We start from the raw sequence: 16738 nt of genomic DNA on the forward strand, positions 1-16738 counted from the left end.
CCGAGAAAGGTCCTCAGAGGCGGAAGTGGGGTACCGGAAGCGGCGTTGCCATGGAGTCCGCGGAGGACTGGCTGGTGGAATCCTTGCGCTTGTAAATGCTGTGGGCCTGGGACATGGGCCCTGGTCCTGGAGCTGGCGGGGCTGGGCGAACTGGCGCGGGGTGGAGCGCCCAGGGAGCCCCGGTGTGGGCTGGGCCGGCCTAGCAGTGGGACGGGGCCCACACCGAGCGCTCCGCCTGGAAGTGGGCTCCGGCGTCTGGGAAGCGGCACCTCCCCGTGGGCGCAGCGTGTGCCAGTTAAGAGCCATGGTCGTGGAGGATAATAATCACCCAAGTGACCCGTTATTTTGCGCCAGCCTGAGTGAAACCTTGAGCAGATTATCTCAGTGATTTCTCACATCAGCCTTGGGAAGCCCAGGTGCTCTGGGAGTTCCATTTTACAGAAGGGGACCGAAGCTCAGGGATAACTGTGACCGGCCTGGTCGCAGTCACACGGGGGCTAAAATATGCAACAAGACCTGCTCCCAGGTCTGCTTTGCTCCAGAGCCTGGGCCCCCACCCACCGAACCGTGCCGCCGTCTCAGAGTTTTAAACAGATGTAGAGTGCTATGCACCGTGTGACGTTGTGTCTTTATCATGCAGGTACCAAGATTTCCATGCGTTCGACCTTTCGGGAGCAACTCGAGTCCTTGAATGGTTTGGTGACAAAGGTGATCTTGCCGTGCCTGGCCCTGAAGGAGATGGACTCTTACTCCTCAGGCTGGACCTCTTATTGCTAGCTAAGCCGGGAGGGACCCAACCCCACACTTCTGGGAGTCTGAGGCCTCCTCTTGGTCTTGTAGCAATTTCAGCCCCGTCAGCACTTAGCATTCCTCTTAGTAAGATCTAGATCCCTTCCCTTCCCCAATACAAGGCTGCATACCAACGGTGGAGGAATTTATCTTTGCTTTGGAGGTGTTGGTGAAATTTCTAGACCCAGCCATGGTCCAGGATCTTTCTAGCAGTTTGTCGCAGCTACTTCTGCTTCTTTTTCCAGGAGTCTTTGTTGCTGGCTATGAAAGCCTGAAAAAAAACGAGATTCTTCATCTGATACTACCTCTCAGACTTTCTGTAAAAGAAAACCAGGTAACGTGAAATACAAACGCTGAGTATACATGTCTACTTTTTATTCATTTATTAAACCTTTAGAGAGTTCCTCTGTCTACTAGGTATTGTCCTGGATACTAGTCAGAGAGAGGGACAAGCACTGGTCCCGCCCTGCTTGTCTCACGGGGAGGCAGGGAGGCACCAGAGGTAAGTGCTACAGGATGTCTGAGGTTTACAGAGGGCTCCTAGAGGAAGAGGTCAATTTTACTTTATCAAAAATAGATTTAGGGAGCCATTAGAGTATAGAGGGTGGTTGAAGCCCTTAGAATGATTAAGATCACCTAGGATGACAGTGGTTGTGTGTAAGGAATAAAAGCAGACAATGTCTAAAGACCAAACCTTAGGGAATACATTGCAGAAATGGTTAAAGGAAGATGAACCCACAACAGATACTAAGAAGGAATAGTCTTTGAAGTAGGAGTCTCAGAAAAGGGCAGTGTTTCAGAAGCCAAGAGAAGAGAATGTGTGAAGAAGAAAAGAGTGGGTAGCTGTGTGATGTTGCTATAAAATCACTCAATCTCATCTGAGGACAGCCTGGCCTTTGTTGCCCTGGGGGGGATTTCCTGCCTGGTGCTCTTGAGCTCCCCGATCCCCACCACTCAGGCTTGAGCCGGAGCTCACTCACCCAGACTGAGCCTTGAGGAGACATCTTATTTACCTCCTACCTCATGCCTGGCTTTCCTCTTTTTTTTCTTATGGCTGCCTGCTTTCTCTCTGCTTCCAGTCCCTCATATGGAGAGAGTGGAGTCTAGTGGCTGAGAGCATGAACTTTGGTTAGACAGACTTGGGTTCAGATCCACAACATAATCCCTGTGTGACCTTAGAAAAGTTGCCTAAGTTCCCTGTGCCTTTGTTTTGTCATTTTAGAATAGGGGTCATTACAGTACATACATGACAGGGTAGTTGTAAGAGTTCAATGTGATAAAGTAGATAAAGCACTGAACACAGTGCCTGACACAGTGAACACTGGATAATTGGTGGTGGTTACATTTTTATTGCTAGAAGGACCCACCTGACTTCCAGTGGGAGGTGCAGGAGGAATGGGGACAGGGTAGTTGACTGATACGTTCCAGCTGTCTTGGATGAAGCTATGAAGCTTTGGTGACGACTCTAAGGCCTGGAGTGTAACACTTGTGCTCTCATGAAAGGGCCTGGGGAAAGGTTGGGAGAAGGGTTTTGGATGTGCAGGAAGGAAGGGAAGCTGTGTAGGCAGCTGAGACCAACATTTACAGGTAGCAGCACACCGAGGCCCGGCAGGGGGAAGCATCTTTTGTCAGCGAGGGGCTTCGTGCTGGCGTCTGACCTAGAGCTCATCGAAGTGTTCCTTTGGAAAGCAGGCTCTCTGATGGGCCGCCCCTTTGTATTTTAGGGCTTATGCCCAGAAAGAGATTTCAAGGTGTGCCACGGAGGATTTTCAGACACGTCTGTCTTTGATCTGAAGCACGTGCCAGACACCAGGTATGGTCAGCTCTGTGACCCAGACCTTCCATTCAGGATGGAGTGGCTGGAGCTGTCAGGGGTATCCTCCCTCTTTAGCACCACCATCTACCCCTACCCCCTCAGCACACAAGCACACACACACCCAGATTTGGAATATAAAAGAAACCCTCGTTGTTTGGTAACCTGATGGTCCCACACAGACCACAGACCTTTGAACTAATGTAACCCCTAGATCGCTGGAGTTGTTCCAGGGAATAGAGAGTAGAAGGATGCCCTTAGTTTCTCAGAGCACTGGTGGTGGGTAGTTGGGACTAACAGCTCTGTTGGCAGAGGCTGAGTCTCCAGGTTAGGGTTGTGTGTTCAGGCTCCATGCTGGTGTCCCCTCTCAGATACATCATGCCCTGTGGAAGCCTGGGCTCAGTCCCATGGCCCTCCAGGAGCTCTGGGTCGGTCCCTCAAGTGGAGTGAGCCTGCTCCTCATCTGTGAAATGAGGATGGCTGGTCTTAATGATCTCTTCCTGCAGCAAGCTTTCCTGGTACGGGGAGTGTAGGGGTCCCAAGCTGAGTGGTCCGGGAAGGGAAAAGGCTGGGGGTATGTGGGTGAGCTCACTGGACTGTATAAGGAATGGACTGATCCTTCTGTCTGTTACGAATAGGTTGCTGGTAACCACTGGTCTTCCGGGTTCTTACCTGCATGTGTGGCAGGTCACAGAGGACAGTGGTGAGTGAATTTGACTTGGTAGGGCTGGGTTGTGGGGAACCCTGATACCCATACACCCCTACCCCCTAATCTAAGCCAGGTAAGAAGTAGTCACAGAGCCAGGTGGGAATTAAAATGTAGTGTCTTCTTTAACATGGGCAAAAATGAGTTAGCAACCACAGCGTGGTGTACAGCTCCCAGATGGAGCTTCCTGCAACTTGCTTCCGGAATTCAGTTCACCTACCCAGTCATGGACAGAGAACCTGGCGTACCCCGTGCCTCTCCCCCAGGCGGGGGCAGAGGCAAGGAGGTCACCTCGCTTTGTAGGCATGCTCATCTCGGGGATGGAAAATAATGAGGGAGCAAGAGGTTCAGCCTACCAGTCTCCCTCTTCATGAAGTCAGTCTCCTCCCTAACAGGGGAATGGGAAAAGGAGCCGGAAGTGTTACCCTGTTCCCTTCAGGAGGAAAGGTGAATTCGTCCACGCAGAATAGCCTTCCCTCCAGCAATGGGTTTGTGGGTTTCCCTGCCAGGCAGGCACCAAGAGCGGGCGGCCCTGATTCAGCCCTTTCCATCTCTGCTTCCGTTAGAGCATTGTTGGCCAGAATGGAAGTGTGCCTCAGAGGCACAGGCCACCGCTCTTGGGACTGCCCCTTGCTTTGGTGCCTTTATTGAAAGATGGTTGCTTAACCATAAATACAAGGATTTATTTCTGGACTCTTAGTTCTGTTCCATTGATCTTCATGTCTGTCCTTATGCCAGGAACTTGTAGTTTTTTATCTTTGCCTAAAAACAGGCCATGTGGGACAGCAGTTGCTTAAAGAAGAGAGGGAGCAGAGTCTCACTAACCATGTGGAGGCGCCCGGAGCTGCCTTTTATCCAGACAGTGTTTGGAGTACCATACTATAGCCCCAGCCCCAGGGGAGCTAATAGCCCAAGGGGGCTTGTTCTGACACGCCTATGAGAGTAGCAAATAAGATAAAGAGTTCTCTTTCCCTAGATACTAGTGCAGAATATTCCAGAGCCTGGGGAAGGTTGACCAGCTGTTTTCCTAGAAGCTGGAAAAGCATAGTGTTATCTAAGGTGAATTTTCCAAAGTCCAGGTGTTGACCCACAGCTCTGATGTCTCAAAAACCTGATTTTGTTAGCACATCCTAAACGAATCTGTTTATAGAGGCAGACGCACTCACCAGACTCACAAGACTGCTGTAAACCAGAATGCAGTTTTATTAGTTCATAAATAAAAAAATAAGTGTCCCTGAAATTGGACATTCCAGGTCCTTACTGTTTGTCTATGGAAAACCTGACCTCATCGAAGACTGCGTGATAAACAAAACCGTAACAAGAAGAATCAGCTCAGAGGTTTCCAAATTGTGTTTTCGGAAGCAGTGTTCGGCACAAAGTATAAAACTTGGGAAGGCATTGCTGCCCAGGCCTTGGTGCCATCCAGGCCCCTGGAGTAGCGTCTGAGGCCTTTTCTCTCCTAACTGGGGCTGTGGAAACCTTTGAGTTGGATGAATACATATCTAAAGGTCTCAGCTGAATGTCACCTGCTGTATCCACTTTGAAGCTCAATGTTCAGTCTGGTGTGGCTCCCTCCACCCTGGACAGGCCCCAGTGTTTTCTTCGCCCCCATGGCTGGACAGCCCCCTCTCATGGACACCAGTGTCCTTTAGATGTGTTAATACATTTGCTCACTATTGGAGGTGTGCGCACCATTCTGACTCCTTAGGGAGTGTGCGTACCTCTGCTCTGACCTGTTCTGTGTTGGGTGAATCCTCAGACACAACCTTCTCTTATGGCCAAGTTCTTAGAGGTGTCTCACTGTGTCTTTTGTTTTGATTTCCTAGTCGTTTCTCTTCTCCGTTTGGGGCTGGTTTGCTAAATGTGGTATGGATTCCCCAGAGGAGGGCGTTTTACCACGGACCAGAGAGAGGAGGAGGAGGAAGGCTGAATTTCTTTCTGATTATAATTACAGAGCAACTCTCCAGTCAGGAGGCTCTGAAATTTTCCACCGCATCTTTGAAATAGGTCTTTGAAGGCTTTCCCTTGGCCGCCTCCTTTTCCCCATCAGAGGACAGATCATATCTGAGGACCATCCCCTGGCTCAGAGCGGTAGGCCCTGGGGAATCTGTTCCAGGCCCCTCAAGAGTGTGTGGAAAGGGAAGAGGGAGCTGCTCACGTGTGGCCCAGGAAAGGCAGGTGCGCTGTGCCCGGGCGGGTTTGAATCACAGCCTCGCCGGCACTCCCCAGAGATAAACTCTAGTCCCAGGGCTCAGCTGTCCTGTCTGCTCCAAGCCTCCGCAGCCTGTGTGGAAGGAATGATTGAGTTCAGCAAGTCCAGGTCGAGGGCATTGGGAGTCCTTGGGCCTTTGCAGCAACACCCAAGGGCCTTCTGCATTCTAGCCCAGCCCAGACACGTGTCCTGTGCCCTCCTTGGTTGGGAACAGTCTCAAGGGGGCTCGCTGCCTTGTGCTTGCTTGCCAAGCCATGTTAGTATTCCTTCTCATCCATTCCTTCCTCAGTCTGACTTTCTCCTGTGCTTTAGAATCCAAAAAGTAGATAGATGTCTGTTTTCTTCAGAGAATGTGGTGACCAAATAATGAGCCTCTCTTGGAGCAAGAAAATATAAAATGGAAATACATATCTCCCATTAAGTAGTTTGTACAGCAAATGGCTCTAAGTGGCTGCCACCAAGAGAAGCCTCCAGGGTAGAATGCAGAGGTGAGATCCAAGCAGGCTGAGCAGACACCTGAAACTGGATCCAGCTTGGGGTCAGGCGTGTCCTTCCTCCGTTCGGTGCAACAACGATGTGGACCCTTCTGCCCGGTTTCCATTTGGAGATGTGGGTGTTGTGACCTTTACCGGCTAGGCATCCGCAGGTTGCTTGAGGTCATGGAACATGTGTTTGAAGAAATACTATTAGTTCATGAACTCTGTACCTGTTATTTTCACTTAAGGTGTAAGTGACATCTTAAGTGTGTTCTTCGCTTTTTTCTATCATTATTTGTTCTTTGTGAAACTATAAAAAGCCAGAATGCTTTTGGGGTTTTGAGATGGCTGCTATGATTCATTATCTCCTGTTTGCAAAACTGTTTGTAAGACAAATTAGAAATGAATTAAAGTGCTTCTGACAGTTTCAGAAATGTGAATGTAATCCAGGGCGTTTATGTCTCATGTCCTCTCTTGCCAGCTGTCAGCCCCCTTTCCTCCTTGACCTTCTACATGTACAAGGGAAGACTGCTGGCTGGCCTTCACCTTGTAATGTTTCAGGCCTTCATCAGCATCCCGGATTTTAGCCTCTTGTGCTTCCCTTCCCCCAGACGTCATTCAAGCCGTCAGCACCATTGCTGTGCAGGAGAAGGAGGGCAGTCTCTGGCCCAGGGTGGCTGTCTTCTCTTCGATGGCACCCGGAGTCCTCCACGGGGTGAGGCTCAGCAGTCTGAAGGTCGTGGATCTGGAATCCCAGAAGACCACATACACCTCAGGTACCACAGCCATTCACCCCTTGCCTGGCGTCTCCTGCTCACTTCCATCCTCCTCAGCTGTGTGAAGAACTGAGTTCACCCGCGCGGGCCAGGTGCTGGGGAAACCAGATGGATGCGAGGCAGGCCCTAGCCTCAAGGGGCCTCCGTTCTGGGGCTGGAAGAGGCAGTCCCAGGACCAGCAGCATCCCAGCTGGGTGGAGCATGGCAAGGTGCCTGGCGTTGGTGGGAAGCTTCCAGAGGAAGGGGTGTGTGACCAGCCAGACTCCTGTGACTCCAGCACTTTTCTCTGTCACCCTCTGTCTTCCAGGGGTCAGTGACAGTGAGGAGCTAAGTAGCCTGCAGGTCTTGGATGCAGACACCTTTGCCTTCTGCTGTTCCTCAGGCCGGCTGGGGCTTGTCGACATCCGCCAGAAGTGGGCGCCATCAGAGAATGTCAGCCCCAACCTTGGGGCTGCTGGAGGGAGGTGGTGTGCTGAATTTGGGGGCCGGGGCCCTGGGCCCAGCATTGCCAGCCTTGGCTCAGACGGACAACTCTGTCTTCTGGATCCCCGGGATCTCTGCCATCCTGTGAGTTCCGTCCAGTGCTCAGTGTCTGCACCCAGCCCCGACCCAGAGCTGCTGCGAGTGACCTGGGCGCCAGGCCTGGACAGCTGTTTGGCCATTTCAGGTACTGCTGAGCAGTATTTTGTGTCTATTACTTGAGCTCTTTCTCCCAGGGAACCGTATGGTGCTCAGGAAGGAGCCTGCAGCCCCGTAATAAATCTGGCCCCAGAAGTGAAAGTCCCTCCCAGAGAAGCTCCAGATCAACCCTCCAGGTTCTTCCATGGCAGGGCCTTCCCCGTTCTAGCTACTGAACTGTGACATTGGTAGCAGGCATTCCTACCTGAGCAGGAATTCAGTGCTGAGGTTGGCGAGAGGCCTGCCGATAGCGAGGCACTAGGATAGTCACGGGGCAGTACCAGGAGGAGGTGAGAGGATCACAGAAGTGCTTCTTGGTCTGCTTGCTTTTCGAATTCTGGCAAGCTGCTGGGTCAGCAGGCTCCTGGGTCTGGCCCAGCAGTTTCTAGCTGACTGAGGGTCTCTAATATGAGGGTATCTAAAAGTCAGTGGGAAGGACCCATGGAAGGGGAGAGGTTGAAAGAATAGTCGAGAGAGTAAGAAAAGATCATTGATAATGGCAGGATCCAAAAAGAGCAGAAGAAAAGAACCAAGCTTGGTGGAGGAACTGTCCCTTTGGTAGCAAGAAGACAGCAGGATGGAGTGAGTGTGGGTGTAGCTAGGTGGTGGGGAGACGTGTGGGTGCTCCTCCGTAAAGGCTTCTGTTTTCCCCCATCAAGCAGGAGGCAAGGCCATCTGCTGACGGGGATCCAGATGCAGAGGGATTAGAATTAAAGGCAAGTGGAACAGGTTTGAAAGAGTCTCTTAAGCCTCAGTTTCCCCGGGGAAAATAATAGTACCTATTTCATGCAGTTGTGAGGATTAAAAGAACGCATGTCCAGTCTTGGCCTCGGGCCTGGCACATACCGGATGAACAGCAGAAGTACACTGTCCCCTGCCCTATGGAGTCATCAGCTGCCGACATCGAGGGCGGAGCTTACGTGCCCTTCAGCTGGCCTTAAGCATCTTTTTCTTTTTTAAGTAATCGCCACCCAATGTGGGGCTCAAATTCATGACCCCAAGATCAAGAGTCAGATGCTCTGCAGACTGAGCCTGCCAGGTGCCCCTGGCCTTAAGCATCTTGTTATTACTTGATTTCTCATCCTATAACCTGTTTTGGTGCCGAAGAGCAAACTATAAAAATTACTTTAGGGACGCCTGGCTGGCTCAGTCGGAGTGTGCACTCTTGATCTCGGGGTCATGAGTTCAGGCCCCGTGCTTGGGCATAGAGATGACTTAAAAAACAAACAATAAAAATTACTTTCCAGTGTCAATCTTCTCTTTTCTCATTCTTGCTTAGGTTTTGATGGGACAGTCCAGGTCCATGATGCCACATCTTGGGATGGAGTGGGGAGCCAAGTAGAACCTCTCTTCACTCACAGAGGTCACATCTTCCTGGAGGGCAGCCAGATAGACAGTGCTCCACTGGTCACTACCCACACTTGGCACCCACACAAACCACGGACTCTCTTGTCGGCAGCAAGCGACGCCTCTCTGCACGTGTGGGACTGGGTGGACCTCCGTGCGGCCTGCTGACTCCAGCGTCTTCCTGCCCAGGCCTTGACGAAGAGGAGGAGCTGCTCTAGAACCAAGGTACTGACTTAGGTCCCTGTTACCAGCCAAGTGGCCTTGGGCAGGTCACCCAGCTTCTGCCCCCAGGTTCTTTATTTGTAAAATGAGCATGATAAGAGCTACCTCTCAGGATTATTGGGAAAGTTAGAAGGGATGGATTAAAAACCAGGATGCATAGCACAATAAATATTTGGTAGCCCCTGTTAGAGCCGGGAGCCCCATTTCCCCCCAAGTGTAGAATGACAGTGTTTTATTCCTGTCTGTATTCACAATATCAAGAGTGAAGAAAAAAACAACAAATGTTGTAAACGCGTTTTGTGAACTTAATTTTTACAGAACTCAAAATGTAAAAGGGCCAGTAAACATGAAAAAAGTTGACCCCAGTAGCAATGAAGGAAATAACAATTAAAACAAGATTATGCCCTTTTTTTATCTACCAAGTTGCCAAATTTAAAACATTACTGCTTTGGACAGCTGATGAAGGTGGCCTGATGACCCAGTTCAGGAGACACAAAAGTAGCAGAGTGGTTCCTGCCCCCGGCGGTACGTGGGGTGGGACCGGTGTTCAGTCAAACCATAATTTGTATACCCAGTCTCCTGTTAAATGGCACTGAAAATGTTCTGATCTTTCACTGTTATAAATAGCGTGAACAACGTTTGTATCCATGAACAAAAGCCTGTAGGATACATTTCTAAAATTAAAATTGCTAAGGCAGAGGATCCGTGCGTTTTTAGGTTCTATAAATACGGCCAGTGTGCCTTCCCCGGAGATTGTGCCCTTTGTGATGGCAGCAGGGATGGGTCTGCCCGTCTTTCTTCCCTCACCAGCCAAGTCTCCCTAGTGGCTTTTTGGCCTTTGCCAGTCTGATAAGTGAAAAATCATGACTTGTAGTTCTCTACTTGTAGTTTTTTACTTCTTGGATGTGTGAAATTGAGACTCCTCATGTATTTAAATGTTTGGGGGCAAATATTTCTCAAGATGAGAATAACTGGGGTGGGAGATAGGTGTTCTCACCAGTTCCACCTGCCGCAGAGATTAGATGGCCCCTCTCTTGGGTGGTCCGTACTGGAACACAACACCTGCGCCAGGGTGGTGCTTTCCCACACCTGCCCGCGCCCTCCCAGGGGAGTAGACCCAACGGACGTCGCTTTTTGGTGGCCCATAGCAAATATTAAAGTGTACCTGCATTCCTGTTACATAGAATTTCTCACTGGCACACTTGTTAAGGAATTTTCAGCAAGTTTGCTTTTGAAATTATTTGATGACTCGTCAGTTAGGGCTCTGAGTTCTTAAAAAATAATTTTATTGAAATATAATTCACATACCATACAACTCAGCCATTGAAAGTGTACAATTTGGTGGTTTGGGTATGTTATTTTTAAGGATTGTGGTTAAAATATATGTAACAATTTGCCAGTCTTTTTCATTTTTAAGTGTACAGCTCCGTAGAATTAAGTGCATTCGCAGTGTTGCACAACCATCACCACTTCTAGTTCCAAAACTTTTTTGTCCCCCAAACAAGCTCTGTGACCATCATGGGCTCTGGCTTGCTGGCCGTCAGTGGGCACACTTGTATCCATCAGCTCAGGCCGCCCTAACAGAACATCACAGACTAAAGGCTCACACAGCAGAAGCTTCGCTGCTCACAGTCCTGGAGGCTGGAAGTCCAAGACCCAGGTGCCAGCACGTTTCCTTCGGAATCCTCTTCAGGTGGCTTAATAGGGCCACCATCTCTGTGTGCTCACTGTGTGCTCACCACTCTGCGGCCCTGCAGAGAGCGCTCTGGTCTCTGTTCCTCTTACAAGGACACCAGTCCTTTCGGATTAGTGCCCCACCCTCATGACTTCATTTAACCTTACTTACTTCTTGAAGGCCTTAGCTCCAAATACTGTCACGTGGGGGGTTAGGGTTTCAACATAAGAATTTGGGGCAGGGGCACAAGTCAATTCATAGCACTTAGGAATTATTTTGAAGTTAGAAAAACCTGAGAAATTTTCAAATGAAATGTTTTTATTTATTTAACAATGAAGTTGAGGGAGTGTTATATATTGGAGAAGTTTAATTTAAAATATTCAGTTTCAAGATGTGATCATTTTTACCATTTTTCTAAAGTCTTCTTTCTGTCCTTTCCCCACACCCCCCACTCCCCCGTGAGAACTGATCCTGTAGAGCTCTTCTTGGCTCTGTTAGTGACGTCACACTGTTGAAATCGGCCATGATGGAAAGACTTACCCACAGAAATTGGCAAATACTACAGCATACCGCAGGTTAAGCTCTATTATTTCACCAAATAAAAGCAGAAATGAGTCAGTTAGAAAATAGTAGAATTGATGCATGAATTCAAAAGCTGCCAGCTAGAAAGACTGAACCCACACCAAGTAATTCAGCTGCAGGAATTCAGTTATGAGGCATCTGAAAGGATGCAGGGGAAGGTGGGACGCATGAGAGGAGCAAAGCAGGAAGTTAGCCAGAGGGACAAAGGGGTGGGGTGTGGGTGTGACCAGAGGTGAACAGTGGGGCCTCCCAATGGGAAGGGGAGCACGGCAATCCTGCTGGGCAATCCTGCTGGCCGGGGCTGGGACTGCAGAGGAGACAGCCAAAGACTGCATCAAGTACAGAGACGGGAGAGGTCCCCTGGCTCCTCTCCTTCGGCCCTCCGGCAGCCTGCCTGTGCCCTGGACCAGCTGTGACGGGAGCTCACCAGCAGGGTAGCCTGCACCTGCAGTACAGAGCAGGGGGGAGACGGAACCGGGATGGACCTGAGGACAAACAGATGACTGGCACCACATCTAAACCTCTACGAATTAAGCAAGAAAAAGGAAAAAAAAAAGAAAACAAAGATTATAAGAGAACAATGTGTAAAATTCTGTGTTAATTTGAAAAGCTCAAGATACAGTTAATTTTCTTAAAAACTGATATTTGTAAACTACTTTTTAGTAGAAAATCTGAATTCTCCAATACTCAAGAAAGAAAAACCTGGAGAGGCGCCTGGGGGCTCAGTCGTTAAGCATCTGCCTTCTGCTCGGGTCATGGTTCTAGAGTCCTGGAATCGAGCCCCACATCGGGCTCCCTGCTCCGCGGGAAGCCTGCTTCTCTCTCTCCCACTCCCCCTGCTTGTGTTCCCTCTCTCGCTGTCTCTCCCTCTGTCAAAAAATAAAATGTGTAAAAAAAAATTAAAACTCGAAGGACTAGCACCAAAAAGGACGTTGGTGGTGGGGCAATTTTGTGGTTACAGTTTTTTTCAAACTTTTAAAGAACAGCAAATTCTCATGCTAGAGACATTTTCTTTCTGAGTTTTGTTTTGTTTTTTTTAAGATTTTATTTGAGAGAGAAAGCACAAGCAGGGAGAGGGGCAGAGGGAGAGGGAGAAGCAGACTCCCCACTTAGCGCAGAACCCAATGCGATGCGGGGCTCAATCCCAGGACGCTGAGCCAGTCAGATGCTTAACCAACTAAGCCACCCGGGTGTCCCAACTAGAGACATTTTCATTTAAAAAAATCTGGGGAACTAGCCAATTCCTATAATCATAATACTAAAATGTGGCCCAGAAACTGTGCTCATAGACACACACACACACACACACACACACACACACACACACACACACTCGCTCAAACTCAGTTATTAATATGACAGTGGCCCTCAACACTGTCAGCTGCAACATGCCTTCTGTGAACACCCATTTACTGTACTGAAATAAAATTTTACAGGGAAAATTGAGTACTTACAATTTCAAAACGAGTAGAACTACAAAAGAATGTGTACAATCCAATACATAAATGTTCACACTTCTGCATAGGGATGTAATCAGATGCTTGCTCTGTAAAATCATTGAGAACAGGACAGCTACAACTACGGACTGATACAGGTGTGCTGTATTTGTGACTCACACCAGAGAGTCGATGACATGATTTTTCTGAACTGGTAAGGGGCGCCTGGCTGGCTCGGTCAGTGGAGCGTGCGACTCTTGATCTTGGGGTCGTGAGTTCGAGGGGTAGAGTTGGGGGTAGAGTTTACTTAAACACTTGGGAAAGTTCTGAACAAAAGAATGTACTCTTTTCCCTAGTTTTATATAGTAGTTGAGTTTCTGGGAAATTCAGATATATTAAAACTGTCCTCCTATAGATGTAAAAAGGTAGGTTCTAGGCTCACATAGCTATAAAAAGTTTCCCTCCATCGGTGGTTCTCAAACTTCCACATGTGTCAGAATCACCTAGAGGACTGGTTAAAACGGATTGCTGAGCTCCAGGGTTTCTGGTCGGTAGGAGTATTAGCCAGGCTTTCGTGAGAGGGGCAGGCCAGCAGGAGATCTTTCACACACGCACACACAGGCTTGACCTTACATAACGGGGAGCTGGGCCAGCAGTCTCTGTGAGACTGTTGTCCCCGTGTCTGCGGCTGGAGCCTGGCCCCCCCTTCCCCCCCCCCCGCCCCCGGGCAGGCAGCCGGGAAGGGAAGGGGGATGGAAGAAGGGAGAGCCAGGACCAGCCGGGACAGGGCAGTCTCGCTGTCTGCAGTCCTGATGATGTGCGTGTCCTGCAGGAGGAACTGCACCCTTCACCGCGGAGCTAAAAACGCCTGCGGCCCAAGGCCCGGGGGAAGCCGAAGGGATCGCGGGAACATAGAGCGCTGCATGCACAAAAGCGCCAGTGTGAGCTACAGATGCACCTGCTCCAGGGCTCAAGCGTCCAAAAAAAAAAAAAAAAAAAAAAAGGGCTGCCACTTCAATTCCTCCAAATCTCCCCCCTGAACGACCCTTGGGGCTCACTCTACCTGGAAACATACAGGGAAATGAATTCCGGGGAATGTGTTTCCACCTGGCCAAGTCACCGCATTAGGAGGTGCAGCTCGAGAATCTGCATTTGGAGTAAGTTCCAGGTGCTGCGAGTCCGTGAACCGCCCCCGAGCGTCCCTGCCCTCCACGCACGCCCCGCAGCGCTGGCTGTGCAGCACCGTGTCAACGATCGCCTTACCGCCTTACGGCCGTGTGGCCCCTGCCACCACATGACAGCTGTGCTTCCCGTTTGTGGGGCAGCTACACATCCTCACCTCCAGTTTCCAGAATATTCCTTTGGGAACCTACACAGTCCCTGGGGAGGAACGCCGGGTTCTCTCAGCTACTCCAGGAAGAAGCCCCAGAGAACCCCGAGAGGGACCCGAAGACCATCCGCGATGCACATCGACGTCGGCCCAGGGTCCGCTCCAGTTCAGCGCTGGGCAAAGACGGTGGAGACTCAGCACGGAAGGGAGAGAGCGTTCGGGAACTGCTTTGGCCTCACAGAAATTCAAAACGCAAGAGAAAGATGTGGAGAGGTTAAAAAGGAGGAAGCAAGAAACACAGCGCACGGCCAAGTAAGCGCAGGTGAGTACCGCCGCCGCGGGCAGCCGTTGCGCCTGTGTGTGCTCAGAAGGCTGTGTTCCAGAACAGTGTGCCGCGGTCAAGGAGGAGAAGGGCAGGCCGGAGGAGGCCCCTCGAGGGGAGTCGGGGATGCTCTCAAAGGCCGTGTCCCGTTTTCTCGGGCACTGCCTCCCGCCGCCGCCCCTCTCTGGAAGGCCGGGGTAGGGGCCCCACCCGGCCGCAGCCGGCTGGCTCGGGGCTGGCCGTGAGGCGCAGGGCCCGCAGTCCGTTCCCCGGGACGAGCCAGGCTGCACGTCTCCCATCGGAGTCCGCAGGGAGAGCGGAGTCAGGGCCAAGGGCACCCCACGTGTGTGAGGCTGGGCTTCTGGGGAGCGGGAACAAGTCTGGAAGGAGCCCTGGCACGAGCCCGTGTGGAGAGAGAAGCACAGGGGAGGAGGAAACCAGCCGCCTAAGGCTCGTGGTCGGCGGCGGCCAGTAAAGTGTGCGTGAATGAAGGAAACGCGAACCGTCCTCCCATACGTGCTGGCTGTGGCTGGCCGTGGTCAGCCGGTCCAGTCGCCGGGGTCAGGGAGGGAAGCGGGTGTCCCACAGCTGTGGGAGCAGGCGGGGAGGCTAGAGGTCCCAGCACTCACGGAGCATGGCTGTGCGCCAGGCACCCTGCTGGCTGCTGGGATAGGAGGTCCAGACGCGTACAGACCCGGGCCCGCTGGGGGGGGGGGGGGGGGGGGGGGAAGGCCCCCCCGGGGGGGGGAGGGGGCCTGTGATCTGGGAGCACAGAGGGCTGAGACCAAGTGTGATCAGGGAAGGGGATATTTGAGTTGTGTCCTTCCCTCAGGCGAAGGGGAGGGTGGGGTGTTCCAGGCAGAGGGAAGCGAGAAGGGGCACAGCCCGAGCCTGGGGGAGACAGCAAGTTGGAAATAGGCTGAGAAACGGGCTGGGGCCGCTCGGTGACGGCCCTGCGTGCGTGCCGGAGCGCGGAGCCCGGGAGTCGCTGAGGGCTTCGGAGGGAGAGCGCCGACGGGAGGCGGCTACTGCGCATGTCGCGCTGCGGGGCGGCCGGCCTCCTCCGGGCCCGGAAGAGCGCGCGGGTCTGACCGCCGCCCCGCTCTGCGCGGCATTTCCTCCAGGAAGCATAGCGGGTCCGTGAGGTGGTGCCGATTTTCTCTGCCCGGCGCCGCTCCTGGGACGTGCGCAGAATGGGTGCCGGGAAGTAAGCCAGACGCAAAGGACAGACGTGTGATGCTGCCTGCACGAGGGACCCAGAACAGGCCAGTTCGCGGAGACAGAAAGCAGAATAGTGGTGGCCGGGGGCTGGGGCAGGGCCACGGGAGTTCGTGCGGAACGGATTCACTGAAAAGTTTGGGACCATGAAAAAGTTTTGGTGTTGGAGGGTGGTAATAACTGCACAGAAATGCAAATGTACTCAATGCCACTGAATTGTACACTTAAACATGGTAAAATGGCAACTTTTATGTTGCGGATGTTTTATCACACATTTTTTTTAAAAAGTGGATGCCAGGGCCCGGTGCTTTAGGGGGCCCAGCCCCATCCAGCCCTCCTCTAGCCATGCCCTTTTCCAGGGGTGAGAAGGCCCCGGGCCTCGGCTGTGGGCCCACAGAGCCTACACCCCTCCTCCAGGCTATCTTCCGGGCACCCGGGACCCAGAACGTCCCGTCCGAATGGCCAGAGCCTGCGTCCAGGGCCTTGCACACCCTCTTCCATTCCGTCCTCTCGAGGGCAGGCTATGCGGTTGGCGTGTGCACACTGGGCCTGAGAGGTGGCCGGAGGGGCCGTCGGTGGGGAGTGTGGCCGGAGCCCACGGGCACACACTGGAGCACCTGCGCACTTGTGGGGGGCCGGGGGGCTCTCCAGGCTCAGAGTGGGCGGGGCAGGGCCCGCTGGTCCCACACGGCCACCTGCCATCCTGCACCGTGCAGGAGTCCGCAGTACATTCGGAACCTGGCTTCATCACTTCATGCCCTCCAGGATGGCTAGAACCAGAAAGACAGACTAGGGGCGCCTGGCATGCGACTCTTGATCTTGGGGCTGTGAGTTCGAGCCCCACACTGGGTGTAGAGATGACTTTAAAAAAAAAAAAAAAGACTATACCTGATTTGGCAGAGGGTAGGATGTGGAGAAATCTGAACCCTCGTACACCACTGGTGGAATGTCAAATGGTGCGGCCTCTTTGGAAAAGAAGGCTGGCCCTTCCTCAAAAGGTTAAACCTTGAGTTACTCTATGGCCCAGCAATTCCACTCCTCAGTATTTATCCACCAGAACTGAAAACATGTGTCCACACAAAACTTGTCAAAAGGTGTACACGAACATTCATGGCAACGTGACTCACAATAAGCACAGAGGGAACAAGCCAGCCAA

At 51.8% G+C, this 16738-nt stretch overlaps 1 protein-coding gene across 6 annotated transcripts in view; it reads left to right on the plus strand.

Moving 5' to 3' along the window:
• WDR73 (WD repeat domain 73) overlaps window positions 1-16738 on the plus strand; it is a 19414-nt gene continuing 2676 nt past the window's right edge. The window contains exons 1-10 of one of the 6 annotated variants that reach the window (XR_012375155.1): window positions 1-91; window positions 641-708; window positions 1035-1123; window positions 2514-2602; window positions 3241-3305; window positions 6608-6772; window positions 7080-7439; window positions 8730-9022; window positions 10525-11269; window positions 11940-13533. Coding sequence is in view for 1 of the 6 variants with exons in the window: in XM_025893237.2 (XP_025749022.1) it covers window positions 51-91; window positions 641-708; window positions 1035-1123; window positions 2514-2602; window positions 3241-3305; window positions 6608-6772; window positions 7080-7439; window positions 8730-8965 (1113 nt within the window). In the remaining 5 variants the exon portion in view is untranslated. The other 5 variants (XR_003212362.2, XR_003212363.2, XR_012375156.1 and 2 more) reach the window with 5 other exon arrangements.

Source organism: Callorhinus ursinus, unplaced genomic scaffold (assembly GCF_003265705.2).
Source record: "Callorhinus ursinus isolate GAN/ISIS: 27379988/994484 unplaced genomic scaffold, GSC_fseal_2.0 scaffold45, whole genome shotgun sequence".
Lineage (NCBI taxonomy): Eukaryota > Metazoa > Chordata > Mammalia > Carnivora > Otariidae > Callorhinus > Callorhinus ursinus.